General features: G+C 37.2%; 3 protein-coding genes across 5 annotated transcripts in view; 2 read left to right on the top strand and 1 right to left on the bottom strand.

Moving 5' to 3' along the window:
* The first annotated feature begins 5,936 nt into the window (after positions 1-5,936).
* LOC113040034 (basigin-like) lies at positions 5,937-19,661 on the top strand. 3 transcript variants are annotated; one of them, XM_026198251.1, is made up of 9 exons: positions 5,943-6,164; positions 12,524-12,874; positions 13,647-13,821; positions 14,237-14,325; positions 14,433-14,572; positions 15,310-15,589; positions 17,803-17,815; positions 17,975-18,048; positions 18,667-19,661. In XM_026198251.1, the coding sequence occupies exons 1-8, from the start codon at positions 6,095-6,097 to the stop codon at positions 18,033-18,035; spliced, it is 1,179 nt and encodes a 392-aa protein (XP_026054036.1). In that variant the 5' UTR covers positions 5,943-6,094; the 3' UTR covers positions 18,036-18,048; positions 18,667-19,661. The 3 variants fall into 3 exon arrangements, with proteins under 3 accessions (XP_026054038.1, XP_026054036.1, XP_026054035.1); XM_026198250.1 differs by having other exon boundaries at positions 5,946-6,164; positions 17,791-17,815; XM_026198253.1 differs by lacking the exon at positions 12,524-12,874 and having other exon boundaries at positions 5,937-6,164; positions 17,791-17,815.
* A 132-nt stretch (positions 19,662-19,793) lies between these two features.
* LOC113040035 (potassium/sodium hyperpolarization-activated cyclic nucleotide-gated channel 2-like) lies at positions 19,794-27,124 on the top strand. Its single transcript, XM_026198254.1, has 2 exons — positions 19,794-21,725; positions 26,473-27,124. The coding sequence occupies exons 1-2, from the start codon at positions 21,007-21,009 to the stop codon at positions 26,903-26,905; spliced, it is 1,152 nt and encodes a 383-aa protein (XP_026054039.1). The 5' UTR covers positions 19,794-21,006; the 3' UTR covers positions 26,906-27,124.
* The window catches only part of LOC113040533 (C3 and PZP-like alpha-2-macroglobulin domain-containing protein 8), a 9,227-nt gene continuing 8,823 nt past the window's right edge, over positions 27,044-27,447 (bottom strand). The window contains exon 12 of the mRNA XM_026198851.1: positions 27,044-27,086. Within this exon, the coding sequence (XP_026054636.1) occupies positions 27,044-27,086 (43 nt within the window). The remainder of the gene's footprint in view (positions 27,087-27,447) is intronic.

Here is a 27,447-nt window from a genome sequence, read left to right as displayed (position 1 = left end):
CGATCAGCGGGGGCTCAGTGATCATGTTACTAATGAGAGCACTCCCAACTCAGCTGGTCCTTCTGACATTCGCCACAAATTTTGCCATTAATCAATGACACCCCCATGTCGTTCCAAACCTGTAAAAGCTTTGTTTGTCTTCCGAACTCAATTTAAGATATTTTGCTGTGACACAAGGATGCGCTGTTTTCTTTCAAATCAAAGCATAAATACAAGTAGAAAACGTATCCTTGTGGCGCGGCCGACACTGAAGAGTGTAAGCTGCCTGTGTTCAGCTCAAATGGAGCTACGGTGATGTGGAGAGGCACAGAGGAGACGAATTGTTGAATAAAGTCATTATTTTTGTTTTATTCTCGTACAAAAAGTATTCTCGTCACTTCATAACGTTAAGGCTGAACCATTGATGGCAGATAGACCATTTGGACGATACTTTTCATACTTTTCTGGACCTTGACAGTGTATTTTACTTGGCAGTCTATGGGACAGTCACAAGCCTCCCGGCTTTCATCCAAAATGTCTTAAATTGTGTTCCAAAGATGAACGAAGCTTTTACCATTTTGGAACGGCTTGGGGGTATGTTATTAATGACAAAATTTTGGGGTGGAGTACCCCTTTAAGCAGTGTTGGAAAACTTTCAAAGTGTTGTTTAAGCATCTAACCCGAATGACTTGGAACACAAACAGAGACATTTAATGGAATATTCAAGCGGCTTTTTCCTATATAATGAAAGCGAATGATGACCAAACTGCTGATCGTCTGTGGTCCTCATTCGCTTGAGATATATGGAAATGAGCAGCTTGGACATTCTGCAAAGCGTCTCCTGTTTCGTTTTACACATGAAAGAAAGTCATATGGGTTTGAAATGATATGGAGAGTAGGCCTAAATGATAACAAAATTGTAGTTTTTGGCTACACTATTCCTGTAAACTGACCAAAACCACATGCTTAAGGTTAACAGGTGCAAGCAATTGCATTTCGCCTCAAGTGAAATAGATTAAGACAACAGTATGCATCGGAAGTTATGCAACCACTAAATGTTCCAGTCAAGTGCAATGTACAGTAAACCAAGCAGAGATTTTATCTGTAGACTGCCTGATCTCAATATGTCTCGCTGTGTGGTCTAAAACTAAAGATAGGATTTGACTTGATTCTATTAGGTATGTCTTACATTAAAACAACACTTTTATCAGTGCCTTTTCATACTGAGATTTATTTTCAAATGATAATTAGCTAAATATATTAATATATCGTATTTCCATTTCCACCAAATTTTACCCAAATTTACCTAGAATTTGTCTCATGTTGGATGTTACACTACACTTACACTATTTTATTTTCTTGTAGTCTTGCTAAATGATTGAATGTCTCCTAAAATCCCATTTCTTCTCATCTGCCCATATGGGCTCCGTTTTTTCTCTGAGATTCAGCCTCAGTGTTGGCTTTTGCTACACGATCTGTCTGCAGGACAGGCCCTCGAGTTGACATCTTCGCCTGTTACGCATGAGAACCCCGAAACACATCCAGATCCATTTCCTCTTATCTGCACCATCAAAGCCATTACTGGTCTGTAATGTAAAGCAACTGTAATATTATTAATGCGCTGAGGCCTGACCAAGTCCAATTGAATAAACTGGACTGGTTATTATACCTTCCAACTAACAGATAACAATCTAACTTCACCATGGCTTTGTGCCACCAACGAAGGGTCTTTCCAGCAGCGACAGGGTACAAACTATAAATAAATCAGCTCTGAGGAACAGAAAAGCAGATGTTTAGCACAATGTCAGAGCCGCTCTTTTCCATTCATTGAAAGTGGATAGTGACCAAGGGCTGTCAAACTCCAAAAGAGCCAGATATTAGATAGGAACAGACTGATTTAGATCCTAATTTACTGCAAATATTGCTATAAGCTTTGATCACCATTCACTTTCGTTGTACAGTAAAGAAATCGCGTACAACACTATTCTGCTATTATTCCTTTTTGCATTCCTTGGATGAAAGTATGCTGGGTTTCGAAACACATGACGATGAGTAAATGATGACATTTTAGTTTTTGAAAATAGGCCTTGTTATCAGGAACACGGTGTGTTTCTTCACCTCGGGTGAAGCAATACTTCCAGCTGGTGCGGATAGCTCACATCAACAGTATATTACTGTTCTGTCTGATGCATGACGCCTGCAGATGGGTGTTGATGACGGAGTCCAGTTGTTCAAAGCTAAACTAGTGCATGACTCAAGAACGGAGGAAGTCCCAGTCTAATGTTTTGGCCTGGGGAATAGTATTTTTTATAGACACGAAACATTGACTCAGATGCAATGAGAGCTCTTTGGAGCCAGATATTATAACGGAATAATAGTGTTTGCTAAAATGAAGTATGTTCACAAACGAATGGAATGGCAACGATTTCTTAGAAATAAATGTACATTTCCAATCGAAACGGGAGACTATATTCAGCAAGCGTGCATTAAATATATTAAATATTTTGAGAGTGGCAGTAAAGGCATTTAAAATGCTACAAAATGTTAAAACAAATGTTGTTCATTTGAACTTTCTATTCATCAACCCCCCACCCCCCACCCACCCCAAAAAAGTATCAGTTTCTACAAAAATATTAAGCAGCATAACTGTTTTTGACACTGATAATAATTAGAAATGTTTCTTAAGCAGCAAGTCAGCATATTAAGAGTTATTTTTCTGAAGGAACTAGTGACAGTGAAGACTGCTAAAAAACTTATATTAACAATATTTTCACAAATCACAATATCCTTTACAATCACAAAAATAGTACTTGGTTGAAAATAAAATATTGGTAACATTTATCAAATGCCTCACCTTTTTTAATGAATGAATTATTACCTAATTAGTCATCAATAATAATAACTAGGCTAAATAAAATTGTTTAAATGTTATAAAACACAATAACAAATTATAAAGCTTTAATATACATTCCACAAAAGTTCACAAAAAAACAAACATTTATGCTATTTATGTTTATAAATATAAATGAATTAAAATTAAATGAAAAGCAATGTAAAACCAACTAACTAAAATGAGCAAATAATAATAAAAAAATAACAACAACTAATGGGAACAAGAACTTGTGTAGTCCTGAATAGCTGCCGGTACTCTCCAGACAACAAATACTTCAACTGGGACAGACATGGGGGAGTCGCACGAGGATCAGTGGACACAATAGCTGAGTTAATGAGCGCAAACATAGCAGCGTCTGTGTTTTCAGATTCCTCCAGTCATGGCTCCCACACACATGGGCCCAAAGAACTGAGGACTTCATGAACTGGACAACCTTTTAACAGAAATAAGACGTCAGCATACTGAGAACTTAAGCAAATAATGGGGGTGTTTTGTCATTATCAGACGCTTTATAAAGCATCATGATTCGGCCCAACCAATAATACTGTGCAGCCAACTATTTTTATGCACACTGGTAACTAAATAGCATTTTTGAGTCGTTAAATCAACTGTTTATTGTTCAGAAAACCAAGGTGTGAATTGTTTTAGGTCTGCTTAATGGCCTACTGAATTTGCTCACTGAAAAAAAGAAAACAAGCCATGCTCTTGATTTCTAGTTGTAAAACCGAACAGCCCATGTTTTGCTCCTGGTGTTACTCTAGGTCATAACTGTGGTGAACGCACACCCTGAAAATGATATCTTAAATCACAGTCAGGCGAGTGGACAGAGAGCCATGATTGGCCGAGGGACAATTATGCGGAAACTCCTACTTTCTCCCCGAGATTCGGATCTGTTTCTGTCAACTGGAGGCATTTCAATTTCAATAGGTAGCGCACAAACCAGGCAGCCACAGGGCTTGGATTGAAATCTTACAGATATGTCTCTGAAGGCCATTAAATCATCATTTTTACAGCCTGCATGGGATTGTGCTTAAGGTACTTGGAGAAGGAATCCAAGAATGGATTTACTGCCTTTCCCCCCCCCCCGAAAGCCCCAAGGATTTCTTTTAAATGTGATAAAACACTTAAGCAGAGCTTAAAATGCAGATGCAGATCTTGTCCCTTGGAATCCATCAGGATGCTAAACTAAAATCATTTTTTCATCATTTTTCACTTACTGACTAACTCAGAAAAATAAGTAGCCTAACTAGTGAGAGTGGTTTTATAAGGAGCCCCATTAAACAGCATTATGTTTCTCATATTTCCATATAACTGGTCATCCACATGAACTTTTAATCTCATAAAATGTATTTATTATTTGATTTCAAAGAATTAATATATTATTTGTTGAGCATTGCAGCCCCGCAAAAGACCAAGGTCATATAGTCTTGAAAAACATTTGAGCTCTGGCGCCACCTGCTGGTCAGAATATATAATCAATATTTACTCTGAATTCATAGTCCACAGCATAAAGCTCAACCCAAATAAACCACCAGAACACAACGTCAGAATCCACAAGACATTATTACATTAAACCAACATAAATGAACTGTTTTACAAGTAGAAATAAGTGGTATAGCATTTGCATTTGCTTTCCGTACTGAATTTCTGTACCTAAATCTGTATTTTCCAGTTTGCTTTAATTTGCAGAAACCATGGAGGTCCATTGTTGTCATGAAAACTAAAAGATTGAAATCAGAGTGTTTATGGACCGCTATAGGCCTACATGAATAAAACATTGATGTTTAAGCCACTGGAGGCAGTAAAACAGTTATATAACGATCTGTTTCTGACTCTAGCTTTCTAACAGCAAACAGTACACAAATCTATCCGTGATTGCGGTGATTTATGTTGTAGAACAAAATGTAATGCTCTCTTCAATGTAAATGTTAACTATAGGCTTAATTTTTACGCAAAAGAAAAAGAAAACTGCTCATCTAAAAACCATGCTAATGCTAAAATGCTAATTCTCGCAAAGGCCTACATGGGTTTTAGGAATACAAGTATTTTGTTTGGTATCAAACTGGAATTAAAAGCATATAAATTCTACATATGTCTTTAGTCTGAAATATGAAATGGCTGAATCACACAGCTATTTCTTTGACCTTTTTTAAATAATATTATAAATATATAATTCTAAACAAGATTTGAACACTTATTTTGAATAAAGTTAATTTTATTGAAACAACAAAATTAACTGTTGTTGTTTCATTGTAAAATATTTATTTGGTAAGATGGTTATTTAGTTTAGTCGACTGTGTTCTTGTTTATACGGCACCATCAACCTGCACAATTTTGAGGATCTACCAGATCTTTGCAATTCTGTATCATTACAGAATAAGACAAAGTTGTTTTTCTAATGAGTTCCCAGTATAAATATCTCAAGATAGATGGAAAATGTCTGTTTGAATCTCTTTGATGAGGATGGATTCAGACTCAGGAGAGCACTGCCTGCTGCGCTGGATATACAAACTGCAGAAAACAAGTCATTGTCAAATTTAAATTTATAAGGAATAGTTGACCTAGAAATTACAAATCTCATTTACTCATTTATTTACCCCATATGATACCACCTGTATAACTTCATCTGACTGTGGAAAACAAAGGTAGAAGTTAAGCAGAATCGAAATTTAGTCCCATTTTAATATAAAGTAATGGGTGGATGCTGTCTGTTTATTTTTTAAAAGGACAATATATATATAACAAAGATTGTTATGATAATCTTCTTCTTATGAAATTAATTATATATTTTGGCGCTAGTCACGTCATTCAGTAGGCTACTTACAAATCCAAAAACCCCGCAACTTTGTTTCATTCTACATCAAGGAAAAGTGTACTAGGTAAAAGTATAGATTTAGAGGAATATTGAACCGTACACTCATGCTTAGCGATAAAACACGAGTGGTTAGTTAAGATGAAATAGCCTATTACTTAGTTTCTGAAAACCTAAACAAGTCGAAATATTTTTTTTTTAAAAATAAACGCCTAAACACAGGGCGGTGACGTTGATGAGCGGACGTGATGACGCAGGTCCACTAGGCTGTATACGTGCGCGTTCTCAAGTGAGCTCGTCGGAACAAGTAGAGGACGAAGAGGCTTCACCGAGTGCTTTGCTTCAAACCGTCTTTGCCTCTGGAAACAGGCCCGATATTTACACTGTTACGTATTTAAAAACATCCAACCATGAGAAGGAAGCTGTTTGGCGTAATTCTCGCCGTTTGTATCGGTTGGTTTCAAGCCGAGGCTTTGACAGGTAAGGCGTCTCGTTTTTCTGTTGATCATGTAACGCTCATGAGCTCGTTTTCACAAGGCCGTCTGTTGACAGAAACACGACCTAGACGACCGGTCGACGGTATTCACCGTCCAACAAAGTAAAATACATCGGATGTGAACGTTTGAAATGGCTCGAAATGTTTAAAGGCCGCTAAAATCGTCGGCAAACTGTCGCGCACGAGCCCAGTGGCAAACGACGCACGCGCATGGCGCTATAGCAACAGCGGAATATTTTTTTTACTCATTAAAGCTCTTTAAATGGTCTTAAATGCCAACACATAGGAAATATGTATCCAAAAATTGGAGTGTATATAGTATTAATAAAAAAAAAAAGAAAAGAAATGTTAGCGACGTAAACTATTATCGTGGTGTTAAAAGGCAAAGTACAAACTGCACATACCCCACCATGTGGATTTGCGGGGTTTTTTTTCTAGTAAGAGAACCTTTAATCCCAACTCAGTGTTGTAACCCAAGTTACACATTTCCCAAAACTGGAGATCTTCACTCAGAGGATCATGCTTCCTAGTTGAACTTTAATTATTACAGAATGGATTCAGCCTATCTTTGCTTGTTAAAATATTAATGGCTGTCGTCTTCCCTAGCTGGCCAGTTACTCCAATGAATGATGTCTTACACACGGTAAGCAGCAGGCAGCCATGATAACCTGTGTGGACTAGTTTTCTAGAGGCCTGCTGCTAAGCCTAGTAAAACATCAGTTCGGAGTAACCTGTAATCATATAATGGAAACCGAGGGAGGCGAAACATGTTTGTCCAGTCATGAAGGAGGCGGCAGCAGTTTTCATCTTTTAGTCTGTTCAGTAAAAGGCTTAGCTTAAGCTCATTATAATGTTCCATCACTGGAAATGGCACAGGAATTCCATGCAAACCCAATCAACTTGTAGGCAATCAACCATTGCTTACTTATGGTAATGAAAGATAGCAGTTTAGTTGGAAATGTCAGTCTTGTACTGTGGAATTTGTATTTAAATATATTAAATACCCTGTCCACCCTTTTAACTAAATCAGTTTCTGGCATACTGAATGGAAATGGAAGAGTAATGAAAGTGTCTTTTGCTTCATCACCCTCATCATTTTAGTCCCCCAGCAGCAGCTGATGAATAGCATGGTCGGTAAATCCAAACCTAATCAGCTTCATGCTCTCAGTTAGAAATAGAGCGCTAAACACCCTAGGAGGTGCTTTTCTGCACGTAAGCATTGATACTTCCTTAAAAAGGAACAATCTGTGCAACAAGTGTACTCGTGCTGTTCTTGAGTTGCCACATAGTACACAATGCTACGGTAGGATTTCAGGCCACGTAGCTTGATGGTGGAAATTGTAGCATCTCCAGATCAGAATTAAAATAGGTTCTTCCCTTGAGAACTCAATCTCCAGCTCAGTTGTGCTTTGCTCAGTGAATTGGGTTAGAGCAAATGGGCAGGTATTTATCATTTGCATGTGAATAGATACGAGGAGATTTCGTTTGTGATTGCTTTTTGCTTTGTGTACTACTGGCAGCCATTTTGCATTTAAAAAGTGTTTTTGTCAGCATGCACACTGCTTGGTTGGTGAGGATAGTCCTGTCCTTCAACTTTTTTAATCGTTCTCACGAAGGCTTTAGGGATATGCAAAACTATTTCAAAACTTGTAACTGGGTTGGCCTGAACCATTAGTTGACTAGTCTGAAATAAAAAAAAAAAAAAAATAGTTAGTTAAATATCATCTTGTGACTCATCGACGTATAGATGATGTTGTTGTTGTTGTTTTTTTTTTTTACTTTTAGAGTTCAATCTAAATGTCTTAACTTCCAGTGAAAAAAAAAAAAAAAACTGATTTTCTGTGACACGTCGGACATCATGAATCATTTAGTCTCTTAAATCCCATCTGTCCAAAACGACTACAAACTTGCATTGATTTTTTCTAAAGTGCAACACCCATACATAAATCCAATCAACAACTGATGATAGATCCAAAAACCATCTTAATTTTTTTTATATACTGTTATGTTCGGCTATACAAAATGCGTCAGAAAACTTCCATCGGGATGAAATAGACATTAAAAAGACAAACTAAAGCAAAAATTGATATTTAGAAATTTGTCACATTTTGATGAGTAATTGAGTTGAATCTGTGCACATGGTGCCTAAATCGAAACCTATTTATTTTATGCAGTGTTTAAGCAAAGTGAATGTCCCATGTACATTTTAGGGTAACAATCTTGAAAGCCTTGTGGTTAAACAGTTATGACTTGCAATCTAGATTAATGCATTTTATAGAGAACGGTTTATCTGCATTCAGTCATGAGATTGAGCCAAGAAAATGTAAAGTTGAAACAGTCGACCTTAGGTCAGTATTTCTTCATCCAATTAATCCACATGTCAGCTTGTGAGAAGGTGAACTTATTGACTTGTTTGCTAGAAACGGGTTAAGTCAAATCTAGAAGTGGCAGACTTTGTACCGAGTGGTACTTGTTGTACTCTTCTGTTCTCCCTGTTTGGAGTTATTTATAATTTAGTCTTGAATTATTGGGTTAATACGTCCGCCTTATGCTAACATTTAAATCTAAACTCTTATATATACCCAAATATATGCTTAAATTCCTTCTAGATCTTTATATGTTTGAATTTGTGGTCCACTTAGTGAACGTTGGAGGTGACCTTTCTTGATGGTCAAATGAATGAAGCCTGTTCTGCTTTCAAAGGGCACATGTTATTTCAGGCCTGAGGCATGTGTGGAGTCTCATTGCTCTGACTGTAATGTGAAATGTGGAGATCTACCATTTTTTTTACCCTTCCCTGGCTAACACACCAAAACATTCCTCCCTCAGCAGCAGACAAAAAGGGAGCAGTACCTTACTCTTGTTTCGAAACCAAATAAACTGAAAGCATGTGCTACACTGCAAGAACAACAACAGGTCTGGGGCGGATCTCAAAGTGTTCTTGTCATTGATGTGAAAGTTTGTTGTTCCAGCTGCTACATACGTACTTCCATGTCGTTTCGTTGAAATTCTCCATTGGGGCAGGGCCTGAATTTCGTTTTTTAAACTGGGGGGGAATTCCCCCCTTACATGGGTCACATGGGGGGGATCTAAAGATTATGGGGGGGGGGGGAATAACTTTTGATGCATCGGTCTAATTTAATCATGTTCATTTATTAATATCTACAGATTTGTATGCATGAATTGTGCATTTCCAGTTCTCAAATCAGTTAACAAAAAAAAAAAAAAAATGTATACAAAATACATCATGCTCTTCAAATTGACATTAAGACCTCTGTTTAAACTAGGCCTATGCTATATATTAATGTCTATTTCAGTTCATGTGTTTCAGTTCAGTTCAATTCTTTGCTTTTTTTTTACTTTTGATATTGATATCGTAAATTGATATTAAGAACTCAGTTTAAACTATAAGTATTTATGTCTTTCATACATTTCAGTTCTATTTCAGTCATTTTTTTTCCATTTCTTTGTTTCATGTGACTTATTCTAAGTTTCTCATCTGTCTCCTCATCTTCATTTCTTTCCATTTGATGATGGCTCTGTTGAAGTCAAACTGCTCAAGGGAAGGTCCAAGCTCTGAAATGATGATTAGATTTGTGAGACTTGTATTATTCAGTGAATTTCTGAATTTAGTTTTGATCCTGTTTTGTGTGCTGAATCCACGTTCACACGACACACTCGCTACTGGTATGACCATGGCTGTCTGAATGAGTTTCTCCATTTCAGTGAAAACTTTTTTCTTTGGATCGTGATCTGCATCATCCGAACTTGTCTTTCGCTTCAGCCAACGGTCCATATTTAAACTACTACGCTAACCAAACAATTAATTGTCTGTGGCCGTGTTTGTGCGCGCGGGAAATATGCTGCGCATAATGAATAGAAAACAAGGGGAAACGCGCAGTCACATGCTCAAACAAGTGGAAAGCTCGGGCGCGCTCGCCGCAGTCTCATTTCCACAAGCGCTTGCACTCTCGTGGCGTCTGTCGTTGCCATGCAACCAACTGCGCTCTCCATGATGACAAGAAGGATCAGCAAAATATTAATTGATTTCTAGCCCTTGCGTTAACTTTATTAATAGATATATTTATAGATATATTTATGGAGATGAAAAATAATAAAGGCGTCCTGTACAGCTATGATCAGCTGTTCGGCCGAGCATTCAATGTTGTGACGCTGTAAGCTGATCAGTTGGTTCGTTGCTGCCGCGCTCTATCACTCGCACACCATAAAGAGCTAAATGTTTTTTAATGTTTCAGTTTCGTTATTACAACGACAATTTGGAAGCGGATAATTTCTTCACAAACAGCTCATTTTGACTCAAAATGTTAGAATGCTGCACCTACACTTGATAGTGTGAATAAGATCAGCGCAACGCAGACCGCTGCATTGACAGCGTGAAACATGATCTGTCTACAGCAGCCAGGGCTCCGCCGTTTACTGTCTATGAGCTCAGCGCTGAGACAGAAAATGCCGGTCCAGCGCTGATTGAGGAATTAAATTCGAAAATAAAAGACAATTTGACTAGACAATTTGACATATTTTTTCTCGCATCTGTGAATTTATTTTTTAATCAATTGCTCTGAGATGAAGCAAATATATTTTTGCGGGAATTTCTCGCACTATAAAAGCTAACCTTGCGGGAATGGTTTAAATTATGCGCAATCCCCGCATTCCCGCACCGAAATTCAAGCCCTGATTGGGGATTAATATGGTACAACCTTGTTTTACTCCAGAAAACATGCTTCAAGTCTACATAAGTTGCCCCAAAATGGTTGTTCCTAGGTTAATTTACTCTGTTCATGTCAAATTTTTTTTGTTCATAATCCTTATCTTATGGCAAGTTTTAAAGGGATAGTTTGCTCAAAACTGGAAAAGCGCCCTCATGCGATTCCAAATCTGTATGACTGACGTCTGGTGAAAATCAAAAGAAGATATTCTGAAAGTTTTTTTGAATCCATTGAAATGAGTAAACAATTTGTTCCTCAGTGGGGGGGAAAAAAGAGAAAGAAACTCCTACAGGTTTGGTACTGTTTTGAGTGAACAACTACTTTAAGCTTCATCAATCATCACCATTATGGTCATCCTGTTTTTTCATGTGAATGTTCGATGTCATTTTTTCATTGCATTTCTTGATATGCTAACCTTTGGTTTTAATGCATGCTTCAGCTTAGGGCTGGGCGATATAACATTTTTTTTTTTTTTATCAATGATCTAATGTTTCATATCGTTCTGTATCGGTAATGGACACTTTTCTTTTATAACCCTTTTTCAAAAGGTTTTTTTAATTTAACCACTGTGTTTTTTTATTTTTCCCTATTCATTAAGACAAGTCTAAAGGAAACTCTTGGCTTGTCTCCAGAGGGTGCAATGATCAAAATAATGTAACACATTAAATCGTCAATGCAAATAACAGTCTATAAAAATGTGCTATATATATAAAATAAATTATTAAGGCTTGGCAAGTTAACGTGTTATCGTGTTTAACGCATTGATTAACGTAGACAATTATTTTAGTTGTTCTTTAACGCTCACTCACTGATCTATATATAACCCTAATTATTCTCCCCCGTCCTGTGCACACGGGTCTATACCTGCCCATCAAGTGTTGTCCCATGCCGCACTATTCTGCGATGGGTCCCGCGATCATGCATGTCTCTAATAGGAAGGTGCCTGTTATAATGTTATGATCGAGGCTCTGGACTCTGTCCTGGTAGTGACCGATAGCTTGTTTTAAACTTAATTTAATTACACTAATGTTATAAGTTAATGCAGCAGCTCGCAGCTCATGGGCTTGACTATCAAAACATTAAAATGCAACAACGTCACCTACATCTTCACTGCATCTCATGTACCATTGATGCACACAAGATTTGATTGTACCAGTTTTGCATTCAAATAATGCAAATGTTTCTTTTAAATTTGGCTAAAAAAATTATTCACAATCTCAACATGGGCAGGGATTACAGCATGTGTTTGTCTTTGTGGTGTGTATGTCACTCATAACACGTGCCTTTATCGTATGCTATATCAAATATTTTTTCTATCGATGGTGTACCGTAGATTAAATATTGATACTGTTTTATCGCCCAGGCCTACTTCAACTCATTGTCTTTTATAAGTGCTTGCTTCTAATGTTCTTCAGTTGGGTTTTGGTTATCATGAAGCATTGAAGTCTTTCATCATGATGCTCAAAATCCAGTTTTTCTTGTTTTCCATCTAATGTTTCTCTCTTTTTCTTTTCTCCTCTGCTGTTTCTTCTTTGCCTGCCTGTCTGCTAACCATTATTCATATCATCTCAATGAACTGTCAACCCTAAACCCAAAATCACTCATCAAATATCCAGCGGGCTTCATAAAATCGCCCTTGTCTCAGATGAAACTCATAGAAGACAGTGCCGAGCTGGATTGCGAGGTCATAGGGAACCCCATCCCCGAAGTTCAGTGGTGGTTCATTGAGGGCGAAGAGCCGATTGAAACGGTCACCCAGCTGTTTGACGGTGCAAAAGAGGATCGCGTACGCATCAATGCCACTTATATCAACCACGCCACCAGCACGCTCATCCTCACCAACCTAACTCTCAACGACACGGGTGTTTACGAGTGCCGTGCTTCAAATGACCCTGACCGCAATGACCTCAGGACCCCACCCAAAGTCAAGTGGATTCGCTCGCAAGCGAACGTTATAGTGTTTGAACGTGAGTTACGTTGTGGTATCGCAACGTCTCCACTAGCGTAGAGGAGGAAGTCCTGTAGATTCAAACTCTCCCTTGCCTTGCCCTCTGCCCTCCTTTTATTCCTTTGACCAGAGACCGGGTCACATGACTGCTTTAGCGCCATCTGTCCTTTCCTAGTTATCTGATGCCTTCTGAGCGTATCGCTGTCTAGAGCTTGAGATGAAAGTTTAACTTTTTTATTAATGAAATTGCATTGATCGGTTAACGTTACTGCCGGTCAGAAGGTATTAAACGCACTAATTGGCCTTTATTTCTGAAAAAGGGCACTGATTAGGTCTCATTAACATGGTTTGCTTTCAGCAAATATCTAAAAAGCTCTTTAAATCTGTGGCTTAACCCTTCTGGTGGTATTTCTAGTATTTTCCACAATAGGTTTTCATAAGCTCATGGACTCCAAACCAGTTGCTGGTTGGTCGAATTTCCTTCCCTCTTCCCATTCGTTTTCATTACAAACTGCTCACTTAATGTTTCCTAGTAGGCCAAATGTACCTTCACTTCTCCCTTGATAGAGCACAATGTGCCTTACAGCTCACATTGTGGTGAACATCTTGACAGCAATGTTCCCTTCCATTCCATCATGTCCAAAAATGTATTTTTTTTTTTTACTGTGCCACATCAAACCAAGAGGTTGGTAGAGTCCTTTTCAGCAGTGATCACTTTTTTTTTCTTTTTTTCTTTTTAAAGAGTCAATGTTATGAGAGTTAATGTTTGTGTAACTGTTATGCCTTGGCAGATCCAGTCATCACGACCAAACCAGAGGTGGTGAGCGACCAGAACCAGACCTCTGCAACACTCAGCTGCAACCTTACCAACACTACTTTTCTGGTCAAAGGCAACTATTGGACCCATAATGGCAAGACCATTGAAAAATCAGAGTCAACCCCTGGAAAATATTTCATTGAACACATGTATGTTCCCGATCCTTATCTAAATGATTGTATCACTAAAGAAGAGTGAAATGTAGCACTCTAATTTCAGTATAGGTTTCTCAGATTTAGTGTTTACAGGTCCATAACATTATAATATAGCCTCTCAGTTTGTGTGATGGAGTTGTGACATCAGTAGTGTGATTTAAGAGCCTCCGGCACTCCACATTCACTGACCCTAATTCCCATTAGAACTGCTGGGTCGGAAAAATATCCATGGGGATGCCTGAGCGGCGTACCGGAAAAGCTGTTTACTTTTATATTTTATATTTCATTTACTTGTATTGTCCTCTCCTCCACCTTTATTGCTAGGGTGCTGTCGTTATATTGAGGGATCTCAATTGGCATATAAATTTTATTTTTTTTGTCTCATTGCTTGTTTTTCTTTCTGTGGCAGAATTAAAAAGATCGATTACCACTCTGCTGGAATATATGCATGTTTCTTCCAAACAGAACCTGAGGTTAATGCTACTATTGAAGTTAAAGGTAAGAACATTTTAGTGACCGATTACTGCATCTGTTATCCGTCCTGAATTACATGCATTTTTCAGGCATATTGTACTCCTCACCCATAATCATACTCTTCCTGTTAGTTCCCCCATATGTAGGGGCCTACAAACACTCTGAAAATGCTAATGAGAACGACAAAGCTGTCCTAACATGTGTGAGCCATGGATACCCCCTGCCTACTGACTGGAGTTGGTATAAGCTGGGTGAAAATGAAGATGAAAAGGTAAATGAAGCTTGCTGTAATGAGATTGGTACCTGGCCATGCCATTTGAAGGTTGGATAAGGTTGATAAAGGTGTTAAATGACACTTGGCGTTATGAACATTTATTAACCTAGCTGTAACGTCTATCCGTTTATTGCATGACAAGACTTAATCTGTTTTTTGTTAACCTGTCAATGATTCAAGTGAAATATATTGTCTATATGCCTATATATAGGCCGTACTACTGGAATTCGTGTTTCCAGTTTGTTCCTTGAACCAGTTCAAAGCCCTGTGGTCAATAAATTTAACTTAATTATTAATTTAACTGTTACAGTGGTAGTGATTACATATAATTATTGGTTGCTCAACCTATTGAGTACTAATTACATAAAATATCTGATATTATATAATATTTTATATTATGTATTTTGTTATTTATACAGTGCATTCATTCTTAATTTGTCTAAATTATTTAAGAATTATGTTTGGATGATTGTTAATAACTGTTGTTGTGCGCTAGCAGTTATTAGAAATAGTCTCATGCTGATGATACACGGCAACTTTTTGAGCAGTTTTTGCTGGGCAACTTTTGAGCAATGTTGATTAAGCACTTTTTCTATCTTTAGATTGTTCACTGGCCCCGTGTCTCACCTGATTAGCCTGTTGCCAAAAGCTACTCGGCAACATTTCTCAAAAAGTTGCCCTGTGTATCATCAGCCTTAGTAACTTACTAACAATTTTGCATCGTCAACCCACAGGTGCCCATTGTCAATGGCACTGTTGACAAGTATGAGATCAAGAGCACCCCCAACAAGACCATGCTGTACGTGAAAGACCTGGACATCAACGCGGACATGGGCATGTACCAGTGCCAGGGCACCAATGAAATGGGATCAGCCAGTGATCAGATTCAGCTGCGTGTGCGTAGCCAGCTGGCCGCCCTTTGGCCATTCCTCGGCATTGTCGCTGAGGTCATTATTCTCATCACCATCATCTTCATCTATGAGAAGAGGAGAAAGCCAGACGAGATCAGTGACGGTATGTGACGCTAGTTCTTTCCTTCCTAATAATGTTCCATTTCCATTTTCGTGAATGTACAAATGAATGATCATTGGATGTAATGTAAAATTTTTGTTTATGAATTTGTAATGGTGAAACATCCTATTTCAGTTTGATTTTATGTTTATTTGATTTGGCTGAAGTGTGTGGCTGTTCCTTAGTGAACTGTATTTTTATTATTTACGTTGTTTATTTCTCTGTTCGCTGCTGCTTTTACGTTGTGGTAAGTGCTCAAAACTGCATGTCAGACTGAAGTGGTTTTGCTTAAACGGGTGGTTTTGGGAAGTTTGAATGCTCTCCCTGATAGGCTGAGAAGTACAACTCTTTCACTGGCGTGTAGTCTTAAATAAGAAGATAAAACGAACCAGATTTGTCAGACTTAGGTTCAAGAAAAGCAACTTTGTTTGGTTTTCCCGTAGCCAGTGAAAGTGTTTAGCTGAGTCTGACATATTGCACTTCAGAATGGGTTTTAAATGTCAAGGTATTCTGCATAATAACTAATACGAGATTTCAGACGGATCATGTTATACTGCCTTGCATGCTCTCTGCATCATCTTCTCATTGCATGATGTTCTTCAGCCCTAGATTATAGCAGTGGCTTCCTCTACATCTCTGAGAGGCAGCACCCTTATGGCACAAAGGGTGGCAAAATATATAATCCCGACATTTGTTTGAATCTTTCTGGGTGTGTTTGGACATGCTCTCTGCATGAAAACTTCAGCAAAAGTCTCTTTCAAACTCATACTTAAAATAGAAGCTGAGTTTGAATCTATGTTTGTTGGGTGTCAACTCACATCTTATTATAAAGTTTCTTCTTTCTGATTGTGTCCGTCTGAAGCACAACCTTGCCAGTAACCGGACAATTTCATCTGTTTTCAATGTAGTCTTAAAAAAAAAATCTGATAAAGACTGTTACATACACACTTAAAAATAAATAAATAAGATGCATCTTATAATAAAGCCTCCACACAACTGCATGTATTATAAAAATTAGAAATTATGCAACTTAACGGTGCTCCAATCAGGATTTTTGAGAGAGCATTATCTGCGGATACGATCACAGTCGCTGATCTTTTTAAAGCATTCTTTTTCTTTTTAATTTGAAATATTCAATATTCTCTATTTTCAAATTTTACATCGTCAAAATTATTGCGATTATCGCTAATATTAAGATGTACTATCGTCTAGCCCTAGTGATCAGTAGCCGATCAATCAGAGCAACACCTAATACTACGATATCTATTACTATTATTAAATATACAACAATTATGAAGAATGTTATACGTTTTATAATTTAAATTCAAAATGTTTTGTAGTATATGTAGTTCTGTTGTGGTTTGGCTTACAATTTTTTTTTTTTTTTTACACATAAATCTTAAGTATATTAATAATAATGCCTTTTAATTTGGTCTTTTACACCGACATTTTATAGTGACTTAAGTTCCACAAAACAAGTTAAATTCCCAACAAATCAAATAATACTCTATTATTATTTAGAAAATGAAGTCAACTGCCCCCTCCGGTTCATAAAGGTTGTGATTGGGTGTTACTTTCATTTCCATACATCCATTGTCATATCCAAAGACTTTCGTACATATGTGCCCGAGGCAGGAGATTTTTCAGTAGGAAGGTTTCAGGGTGATCGACTGACTCCAGAAGTCCAGTGCAGGAGTTTACAAATGTGTGCTAATGCTGTTTGACAGCCTTCACCATGATTGATGCAGAAAAGGAGAAATGTTTTTCTCTCTACTACATCTGTAGGTGAGGTTGTGCTACAAACAAATGATTTTCGATTGGAACTGTTTGTTCTTGGGTTGAAAAGCACTAAACATATCCTTTCAATCCAACATCAGACCGCATGGCTGATGCAAATGCATTATTCTGCATGAATCATTATTAGTAGTGCTGTGAAAACAGTGATAGCGGTGTTTTAGTTGACGTGTACAGATTTAGCAGTAGAAGTAACTGAATTAAGAGTATCAAGGTTTTCCAGTCCCCAAATCGCATTACTCATTAGGTGCACTGCTTTGAAACATCCAGTTCTGACTGTCTTGAGGCTGTCACACTATATTTTAGACCAGCTACTGTAAGAGTTCAAATAGACTGTAGTGTTGTACATTTGTCATAATGAGTTTTTAACTACTTTTTCTTTTCTTTTCATGTGTTCCTGCTTCCTGTAGATGATGACTCAGGATCTGCACCACTGTAAGTGTTTTGTTGTTTGTGCTGAGATATTGTGGAGTTTTTCCTCAAAGGAACTTCAAGGCCTTGTTGAAATCTAGACAGTAGCTGTAGATGTGCGTCTAGCTCAGGAGATTCATATGCACATCGAATAGTGAACTGATGTGCCACTGTGTTTTTCAGGAAGAGCAATGCCGCTACAAACCACAAAGACAAAAATGTCCGGCAAAGGAACTCCAACTGAGAAGGGCGAAAAGGTGAAATATTCTTCTTTTTAATATAACTTTCCAATTGAACCTAATATTGTTTTAATGTTTATTATATGAAACCCGTTATGAAACATTAATGTTCCATATTTTATACACTTATACACTACACATATATAATGTTCTCATAATTACGATTGCAACTGCAATCTTTTATATTGTAGAATTGTATAATAAACTTTTTTTTTTTTTTTTTTTTTTTTACATTTTATGCATGTGATTTATAAAGAGTTGAAATATTTGGTCATTTAAATGTTTTTAAAAATAAATAAATCAAGACTTCAGCTTATAATTCTATACAATTTATAATTTAAAGTTCTGTATCGGAATATAAAAGTGCATTAAATAGATTTGAAGGATTATTAGATGTGTTATTAGATATTAATCACTATTACAATGGTTTATTTTTAACATGTATCTTTTATACTGTGGACTTGTATAATATAGGCTGTACAAAATGTTGATTTGTGATAAATTATTTTATGCATTTAATACAATTTATGATTTTTTTTTTTTTTTTTTTTTTAAATAGTAACCCTCCCCTCAAGTGTAATAAACTTTTTTTTTTTTAACCACATCAAGTTAAGTTTTTATTTTTATTTCTTTCAGGTGTTCTAATGACTACTGTCGAAGAGATGGAGAATTAAGTTGCGGAGTACGTTATAACGTTATAGTGCATCCTGCGCGTTCTTAACCTTCTGCTTGAGTGTAAACGTGTTGAGATAATAATTGGTCTCATTTTACTTTTATTCCTATTCATTTTGTGCTGCCAGCTGATGTTTTTAAAATAGTTTTTTTTGGGGGGGGGGGGGTAACTGCATGATTGTAGTCTTGCTGTAGAAGTGTGTGTTTAGTGAATCTCTTAATGTGGGAAGGATTTTTTTTTCTTTCACTGTTTCCGAAACATCTACCGAGTGTAATTGAATCACCGTTTAGCCGCATGAAACTTTAACCATGTTCAAGTGTATAGAAATAGAGAGCTGAATCAAGTTTCTATAAACCTTAATGTTTAGCCACTTTATTGTACTTTCTAGTTTTTAATTATTGAAATAATTTAAATGAACAACTTCTGTGCAGTACTCATGTCGTCGCTGCAACATTAGTGTGCTATTATTCTGTGTGAATAATCAGATGCTACTTTTATTTTGTCAGGCTAACAATTTTCTGTTTAATAATGTCAAACAAGCTTCTTTTAAAGTTGATAATGTAGTTTCTGATGTTGACTTGTAGGATTCCTCCTGCCTAACCCTTAAGGACCAAGTGCTAGTACAGTGTGTCATTTGCGGTACGCATAATCGGTTGTTATTGTTTCCCAAATTCTAACATGGAGGACAATGATATGGTTATGAATATTAAGGTAAAGTCCGTGCAGGTGGGGTTTTCGTGAAGGCTTTCGCTTAAGTGATACTCTCCTATAGACCATCATACTTGCATTGTGATACATTAAGTATAGTGTCTGGATGTGTGCCATTTCCAACTTAAGAGATGTGTAATATGTAAGACATTGTTAGAAGTGTATAAATGTTGCCTTGGCTTCATAGGAAATCTAATACACTGTCTACTGTACTGACTTGCACAATCTAAATAAACTTATTTGATTTTAACTGTCTATTGAGTATTTTGGTGTGTTCAACCAAATAAACCATTCTTTGAGCCACCAGAAGGGGGCGACACTTCCTCGTGTATTCGGTTCAGCTGTAGGGAGCGGCTCTACGTGACAAACATCACAGCGTTATTAGGTTGGAAACAAGGAGACGCTCCAGAATATAAAGCATATTATTTATACCTGTATGGGCTTTCAAAATAGTCATCCGTAGTATTACTACTACTCACACTTGTCCATGTAAATATATTTAGTAATTGGATAAATGACCCGAGGCCTGTGACATCTGAGGGGTGATCCACATAAAGAGCATTGCATTTTTATATAATTAAAGCTACAAAATAATATATTTAAAGTAGGCTATTTGATATCACCTCTAGGCTATGATTAACGTTTTGAATGAAGTGTTTGCTGTGCGTGGCCTAATGTCAATATTTAGGTGATATCATATCTGTCCATCTTATTTTCTTTTGTAATGTGAAAGTAGCCTAAGCTATTTTCTTTTGGGTTCCGATTCATTATCAGTAACTGAACAACTTGCGCTACAAACCAGTGCTTTTTATGATTTTGAAAATAAGATGAACCGCGAAAACGTCTGAAGAGACTGAAAACCTTGTATAAAAATATTAGTGGTTTCCTTCAATATGTAGTTTATGGGGGGAAAAAAAGGTTTTGGAAAACTTACTGAAATCTTAAACCAATATTTTGTAACTTGACAAAGTGATAGCCTAAATTATGGCCCTCATGAATGTGTACGGCCTGAAAAGTTAAAAAATTAAGTTAAAATGACTTTTAAATGACACTTTTTGTTAAAATCAAATAGAACGGGCTTTTCCTATAAGAAAGAACATCTGATATGATTCAAACCGATCATTTACTTTAAAAAGAAGACAATTTTAGGCATCAAATATTCTATTTCTCTTTCAAGACGTTTTCAAATTTCAAATGTAAACAAAGACCGCCAAATTCGCTTTTGTTCGTTCATTTCAGATATCCTTGTTTACAATATCATGTCAAGAAACGTGCAGCTGGATAATGAATCATCAAACATACTAACCCTACATTTGCATACTTAACACCGGTCCTCGGGTAATACAGCGCACCTCGCCCTATTTTCCACTCGTCTATCACTGCCATAGTTTAATTCCTGACTCCATTCATTATCTGAGCACAGAGGAACACACCGCTTGTGATGGTTGGGTACCAGGTAAGGGAGTGAACGAGTGCAGCCATAGCAATGTAGTTGTTTGGTGACATTGGGACGCGGAGTAAAGGACTGAGCATCTGCCCACGTCTGCGCTTTCGCAATCTGGCTGCGTCAGGATTCACCTCGAAGCACCGCTGTGATGGACGAAGCGGAGGACGGCGATGAAGACCACAAAGAGACTCGCAGGGGCGACATCCTTGACTCTTCCTACAAGATGAAGCGTGTAACGCCAGGAGGGGGAGCAGCGGCGAGCAGGATCTCCAACAACAAGGACTTCGCCTCCGTCTCCTGTGGACGCAGCACGGAATCCACCGCGCTCCTCTGCCACGGAGATGCTGCCAGGGACAAGAGTGGGGTTGACGGCGAGGATGGCTCCGGAATGAGATGCGTGATCAACGGAGACTGCCGAAGAGACGAGAGCTTGTCCTCAACCCTCTCCAAGCAGGAGAAGCAGACAGGTGGAGGCTTCCCAGCATCTGCATGTCACTCCAGCACCTCCAGCATGGACGGCTCGGTCACTCCTGCCCCGACCGCCGCTGCTCCTCCCGCTGAGAAGAAGGACTCGAGAGTTTCCTTCTCCAGCGCTCCACCGACCCAAGGACCGAGCTCGAACCAGCAGCATTCGCAGCCGGACAGTTCTGTCGGCTTTCCCAAGTCTGAGGATGGCCAGATCACGGCAGATGATGCGGAAGCCAGGGACAATCAAACTTACATGCAGAGGCAGTTCAGCTCCATGCTGCAGCCCGGGGTCAACAAATTCTCCCTGCGTATGTTTGGGAGTCAAAAGGCAGTGGAGAAGGAACAGGAACGAGTCAAATCCGCCGGCAATTGGATTATTCATCCATACAGTGATTTCAGGTAGGCATGATGGAGGGACACCAGTGGAGACTCAAAACCTTTTTGCAAATGCTCATGTTTGAATACTATAAAAAGTGTATTTTATGGTAAAGACAAACATGCAACAAAAAGCTACATCATTGTAAAATATATACAATTTTATTAGACAGAGTAAATTGCATTAAAATCACATATAAAGTAAGTAAATACATAAATATACTTTTTTAAAAAAGTAACAGAGTTGACAAAAAAAATGTTTTAGTCAAGGTCTTAACACTTTTACAAGGTGTTTCTTATGAATATACATTAATGCTGATTTTGTATTCATTCACTCGAGACTCGAACTCACAACCCTTCGATTGGGAGTCAGACTCTCTAACCATTAGGCCATGACTTCTTTAACCATTAGGACAGACTTTTAAATTGCATTCAAATCACGTATCAAGTAAATACATAAATGTACTTAAAAAAAATCTTGACCAATTTCAGGAAGAAAAATTGTTTAGCCATTTAGCCAAGGTCTTAACACTTTTACAAGGTGTTCAATATGAATGTAATGCTGATTTTTTTTATTCATTCACCAATATTCAAAATAAACCCCACTAGAGAAAAATGTAAAAATTTATGATTAGGTGATTTACAAACAAGGAGGCATTTACTTATACCTTTGTCATTAAAAAAAAAGCAGCAAAGTTGACATTTTATAGTTTGTTTAGTCTTTGTATTATTTGTGCTGAATTATTAAAAGGAGAATTTAATGATGATATGTTTTATTCATTTTTCAAAAAACACGTTTCTGTACAAAATCACAGTAACAGGGTTGACTATTTCAGATGTCCCCTGCTGACAAATGTACATTTTAAGATTAAGTGATTTACAAACTAGGTGGCACATAATTCTGATAATTTTATTATATTAAAAAATATAAAAATATATATAAAAAAATCGATTTTAATGAAATGGGGTGGGGTAACAGAGTTGACACAAAATAAATAAATAAACAGAAAATAAAGGATAAATAAAAAATACAATGTTTCATTTAAATAAATATGATACAATAAAAAAAACAATAAATAAAAATGTAATTTAACAAAAAATAATCTTATTAAATTTTTCAGAGTACCAGCTGGCATTTTCTTGAGTCATTATTCACACGTATGCTGATGAGGGGAAACAAAAGGCACTCTTTCCATGGAATAACTCATAGTTCTGAATATCAAACACAAACACTGCACAATACTTATTATAATTCGTAATAAGTAAACTTAGATTAATCAGTGATGGCCAATCAACACCAGCGGTTTCACGTCATCAGGTGTGTAACAACTCATAATGTAATAACTGCACATTAGGTGTGTGTAATTTACCAGAACATTTATGGAAATCCTTTTGCGTAAAAGCTGGATAAACTGCAAAGGAAATTTTAGACAGGACACTTGCTTCAAATTTCTGAAATGATCCCCTCACAGTCTCTCAGGATAAAGTGGAATTAAATGCTATCAAAGCAGTGGGAATAAAACTATCCTAAAAAAACTGATTAAAAAGTGGAGTGCTTGCTTGGTACTATAGCTCAGTGATATAGTTCAATGGTTTGTTTGTTGTTCTCCCAGCAAGCACTTTGACTCATATAGTCTCCTCTGTGGTCTGTACTTAATCATCTCCCAGGAAACAGAGCCAAGAGAGTGTTCCCCAAATACACTGAAAAACAGATTCATTGTTAATCAAGTAACTTCCAATAAAGGCTAATATAAAAGATCGTTATTTCAATTTAAGGCAGTAGCTAATGTAGTTTTGATTTAGATTGGTTGACCGGTGTTTTTCACCATCATTTGGTGGGTCTCCAAAGAATAACACTCTACAGTGTTAGTACACCACTGTGCATTCAACAGGAAACAACTCATTTTATGCACACAATAACTTTTTATCTAATAGCCATTCATTATAAGAGAATAAGAGTATCAGTAATAAAATAAAGTGTCATAAAAAAAACAAATGATTACTAAAATGATTTTAATAAAAAATAAAAATAAATACAAGATGAAATAATAATAATATTAATAATAATAATAACAATTATATAACCTTGAAACCCCACAATCATAACATTAAACAAAACCAAAATTCTATATTTAAAATTACATTATAAATGATAATATAATATATATATATTTTTAAAATACATAATTAGACTGAACAAAATTATAAATACAACACTTTTGTTATTGCCCCCCATTTTTCATGAGCTGAGCTCAAAGATCTAAGACTTTCTATGGTGTAAAAAAAGACCTATTTCTCACTAATATTGTTCACAAATCTGTCTAAATCTGTGTTAGTGAGCACTTCTCCTTTGCCGAGATAATCCATCCACCTCACAGGTGTGGCATATCAAGATGCTGATTAGACAAGATGATTATTGCCACTGATTAAGATGATTAAAAGGCCACTCTAAAATGTGCAGTTTTATCATGCAGCACAATGCCACAGATGACGCAAGTTTTGAGGGAGCATGGAAGTGGCATGCTGACTGCAGAAATGTCCACCAGAGCTGTTGCCCGTGAATTGAATGTTCATTTCTCTACCGTAAGCCATCTCCAAAGGTGTTTCAGAGAATTTGGCAGTTCATCCAACCGGCCTCACAATTGCAGACCACGTGTAACCTCACCAGCCCAGGACCTCCACATCCAGCTTCTTCACCTCCAAGCTCATCTGAGACCAGCCACCCAGACAGCTGCTGCAACAATCAGTTGCATAACCAAAGAATTTCTGCACAAACTGTCAGAAACCGTCTCAGGGAAGCTCATCTGCATGCTCGTCGTCCTCATCGGGGTCTCGACCTGACTGCAGTTCATTGTTGTAACCGATTTGAGTGGGAAAATGCTCACATGGGATAGTGTCTGGCACTTTGGAAAGGTATTCCCTTCAAGGATGAATCCCAGTTTTCACTGTACAGGCAGATGGCAGACAGCGTGTATGGCGTCGTGTGGGTGAGCGGTTTGCTGATGTCAACGTTGTAAATCGAGTGGCCCATGGTGGTGGTGGGGTTATGGTATGGGCAGGCGTATGTTATGGAGAAATGAACACAGGTGCATTTTATTGATGGCATTTTTGAATGCACAGAGATACTGTGACGAGATCTTGAGGCCCATTGTTGTGCCATCATCCATTGTTGCCAGCCTAAGACATACCTGTGCAATAATCATGCCGTCTAATCAGCATCTTGATATGCCACACCTGTGAGATGGATGGATTATCTCAGCAAAGGAGAAGTGCTAACTAACACAGATTTAGACAGATTTGCGAACAATATTTGAGATAAACAGGCCTTTTGTGCACATAGAAAAAGTCTTAGATCTTTGAGTTCAGCTCATGAAAACTGGGGGCAATAACAGAAGTGTTGCGTGTATAATTTTGTTCAGTATAAATGAAACTATATAAAAAGCTAATGTTTTTAAATGATTATAAGACAAATTTAAGCAAATGAAAATACAAACAAAAGTATGCTTGCTCTCTTGATGGTACACATTGTTGCTACTGAAATAGATCCAAATTAATTTCAATAATAATAATTATTATAAGAATGAGAAAGAAATAAGACAGCATTCTCTTATGTAAGAGATACTCAGTTCAAAGTTTAAATACATATTTTACATATATAATAAAAGCCAAGTACTCATAAAAGAAAAAGATTATTTTTTTTCCCCACCAAAGATCAGCATCATTATGAGGTTGCAATGCCTCATCCATGCATTCTGGTGTCAATGTGCACCTTTTTCTTTCTTTTTTTTTCTGTGCATGCATGAAAAAAAGAAAAGAAAATATATTATGAATTTGTTCAAGCTAGTTTTCGTATTTATTTACAGTCACACATTGCAATGCAGACTAGTTGATCTATTACTGTTTTCAGAGAGAAGATGAACTGAGCACTGCATTTAAATGCAAAGAGAGCTTTATGTGATGGAGCTCATATTATTATTAGAACGCAGCAGCTACAGCTGCAATGTTTGCTTGAGAAAGCTCAGTTATGATCGCTTCAGAAGTTTTGCTTTCAGTACCACAGACAGCTCGGCAGTCATGTCGCCTTATAAATCGCTGATACACCTTAAGAGAAGCTTCTCAGAATATAATGTGCATGTAAACCTTAACTCACCTTCTCAAGATCTCAAAAATAAGCTATCATCCTGCTTTGTTCCATGTTTCTCGTTCTGTTTCTCAACGTCCTTGTGATGACCTTGCATAGGTTGAGGTAAAATATTATTTATTGGTACAATGTGTCACAAAATTGATCTCGACCAACAGGCACTTTATTAAATGAATGCTATTTATTACACCCATATCGCCTCTCTTCTCGTGCGCATGCAGCATGTTTGTTGAGGCTAGGGTTATTTATAGGGAGTATCCCGGTCTCAACGAACGCATGAAGACTGAATCTCATTTTTCTTATTACAAGGGTGTGCCTTTTGTACCAAATGCATTTAAAAAGCATGGGATAGACCAACATATTGCAACAAAAATTAGAATAGTTAAAAAAAAATCCTAATTAAAAATTAGCTAATTAATTGACTGCTGGGATGTTCTCAAATGTCAGTATATTTTATCCCACACATTTAGTTGATACACTGTGATGCCTATTGTTAGTGTCATATAAGTGTAGTCTGTAAATAAAAGAATTCATTCATTTCTGTGGCATTTTTGCCCATGCATTTAAGCATATGTCCTGTAAATTAATTCACGTACCTGTTCCTTCACATTCCTTTCATTCGCCACACAGGTTCTACTGGGATTTCACAATGCTAATGTTTATGGTGGGCAACTTGATTATCATTCCTGTGGGCATCACCTTCTTCAAGGAGGAAACCACCACCCCTTGGATTATCTTCAACGTTGTGTCTGACACGTTCTTCCTCATGGACCTGGTATTGAACTTCCGCACAGGCATAGTCTATGAAGACAACACGGAGATAATACTGGACCCTGAAAAGATCAAGATGAAGTACCTGAAGACATGGTTTGTGGTGGACTTTGTCTCATCCATCCCGGTGGATTATATCTTTCTCATCGTAGAGAAAGGCATTGACTCTGAGGTTTACAAGACGGCCAGAGCATTGCGGATTGTGCGTTTCACCAAGATCCTCAGTTTACTGCGACTTCTTAGACTATCCAGACTGATTCGGTACATCCATCAATGGGAAGAGGTAAGATGAGTGTCAATGCTGTTCATATTTATTGTTAAAGCCAGATAGTGTCTTCCGAATTGTGATGGTGGGAAGAAACGGAAATACTTTTTTTCGTTGAGTAGGTCGCCTGATGGTGGTTGCCATTTGAAAACTACTAACTTTATTTCACTTACTTCTCCAATACAAGACTTTTCCACTCATGGCATGACTGAAAATAACATTGGTAACTCAAAACAGTTGATAAATCTAAGTCACTAGGTCCAAGCCAAGTTAGCGAAACATATTTAGTACTAAGTGTACTAAGTGTCAAAATAATAACTGAAATATGCTGAAAATCGCAACTGATGTTATGTTAAAAGTTCTCGTAAACTAGGAGTGCTAAAGTCATTGACTGTAATCTCATAAATCTCATAAAATATATGATATATGGTTAATTTGTCACACTGAAAATAGAAGTCCGAGCACATTGACTTGTGGGATATAGTCCTTCCACGTAATAAATTATAATACTAATGATTTTGGAAATATAGTTGGTCATTCAAAAATTCTATGCAAACAGAAAATTTGCA

The sequence above is a fragment of the Carassius auratus genome, chromosome 22 (assembly GCF_003368295.1).
Source record: "Carassius auratus strain Wakin chromosome 22, ASM336829v1, whole genome shotgun sequence".
NCBI lineage: Eukaryota > Metazoa > Chordata > Actinopteri > Cypriniformes > Cyprinidae > Carassius > Carassius auratus.
This window is presented reverse-complemented; position numbering and strand designations above follow the sequence as displayed.

Coding starts and splice junctions, on each gene's coding strand:
- LOC113040034 (XM_026198250.1), top strand. CDS start 6,095: ATGAGAAGGAAGCTGTTTGGCGTAATTCTCGCCGTTTGTATCGGTTGG. Junction 14,573..15,309: donor GTGAAAATGAAGATGAAAAG/GTAAATGAAGCT, acceptor GTCAACCCACAG/GTGCCCATTGTCAATGGCAC. Junction 15,590..17,790: donor GCCAGACGAGATCAGTGACG/GTATGTGACGCT, acceptor TGCTTCCTGTAG/ATGATGACTCAGGATCTGCA.
- LOC113040035 (XM_026198254.1), top strand. CDS start 21,007: ATGGACGAAGCGGAGGACGGCGATGAAGACCACAAAGAGACTCGCAGG. Junction 21,726..26,472: donor CATCCATACAGTGATTTCAG/GTAGGCATGATG, acceptor TTCGCCACACAG/GTTCTACTGGGATTTCACAA.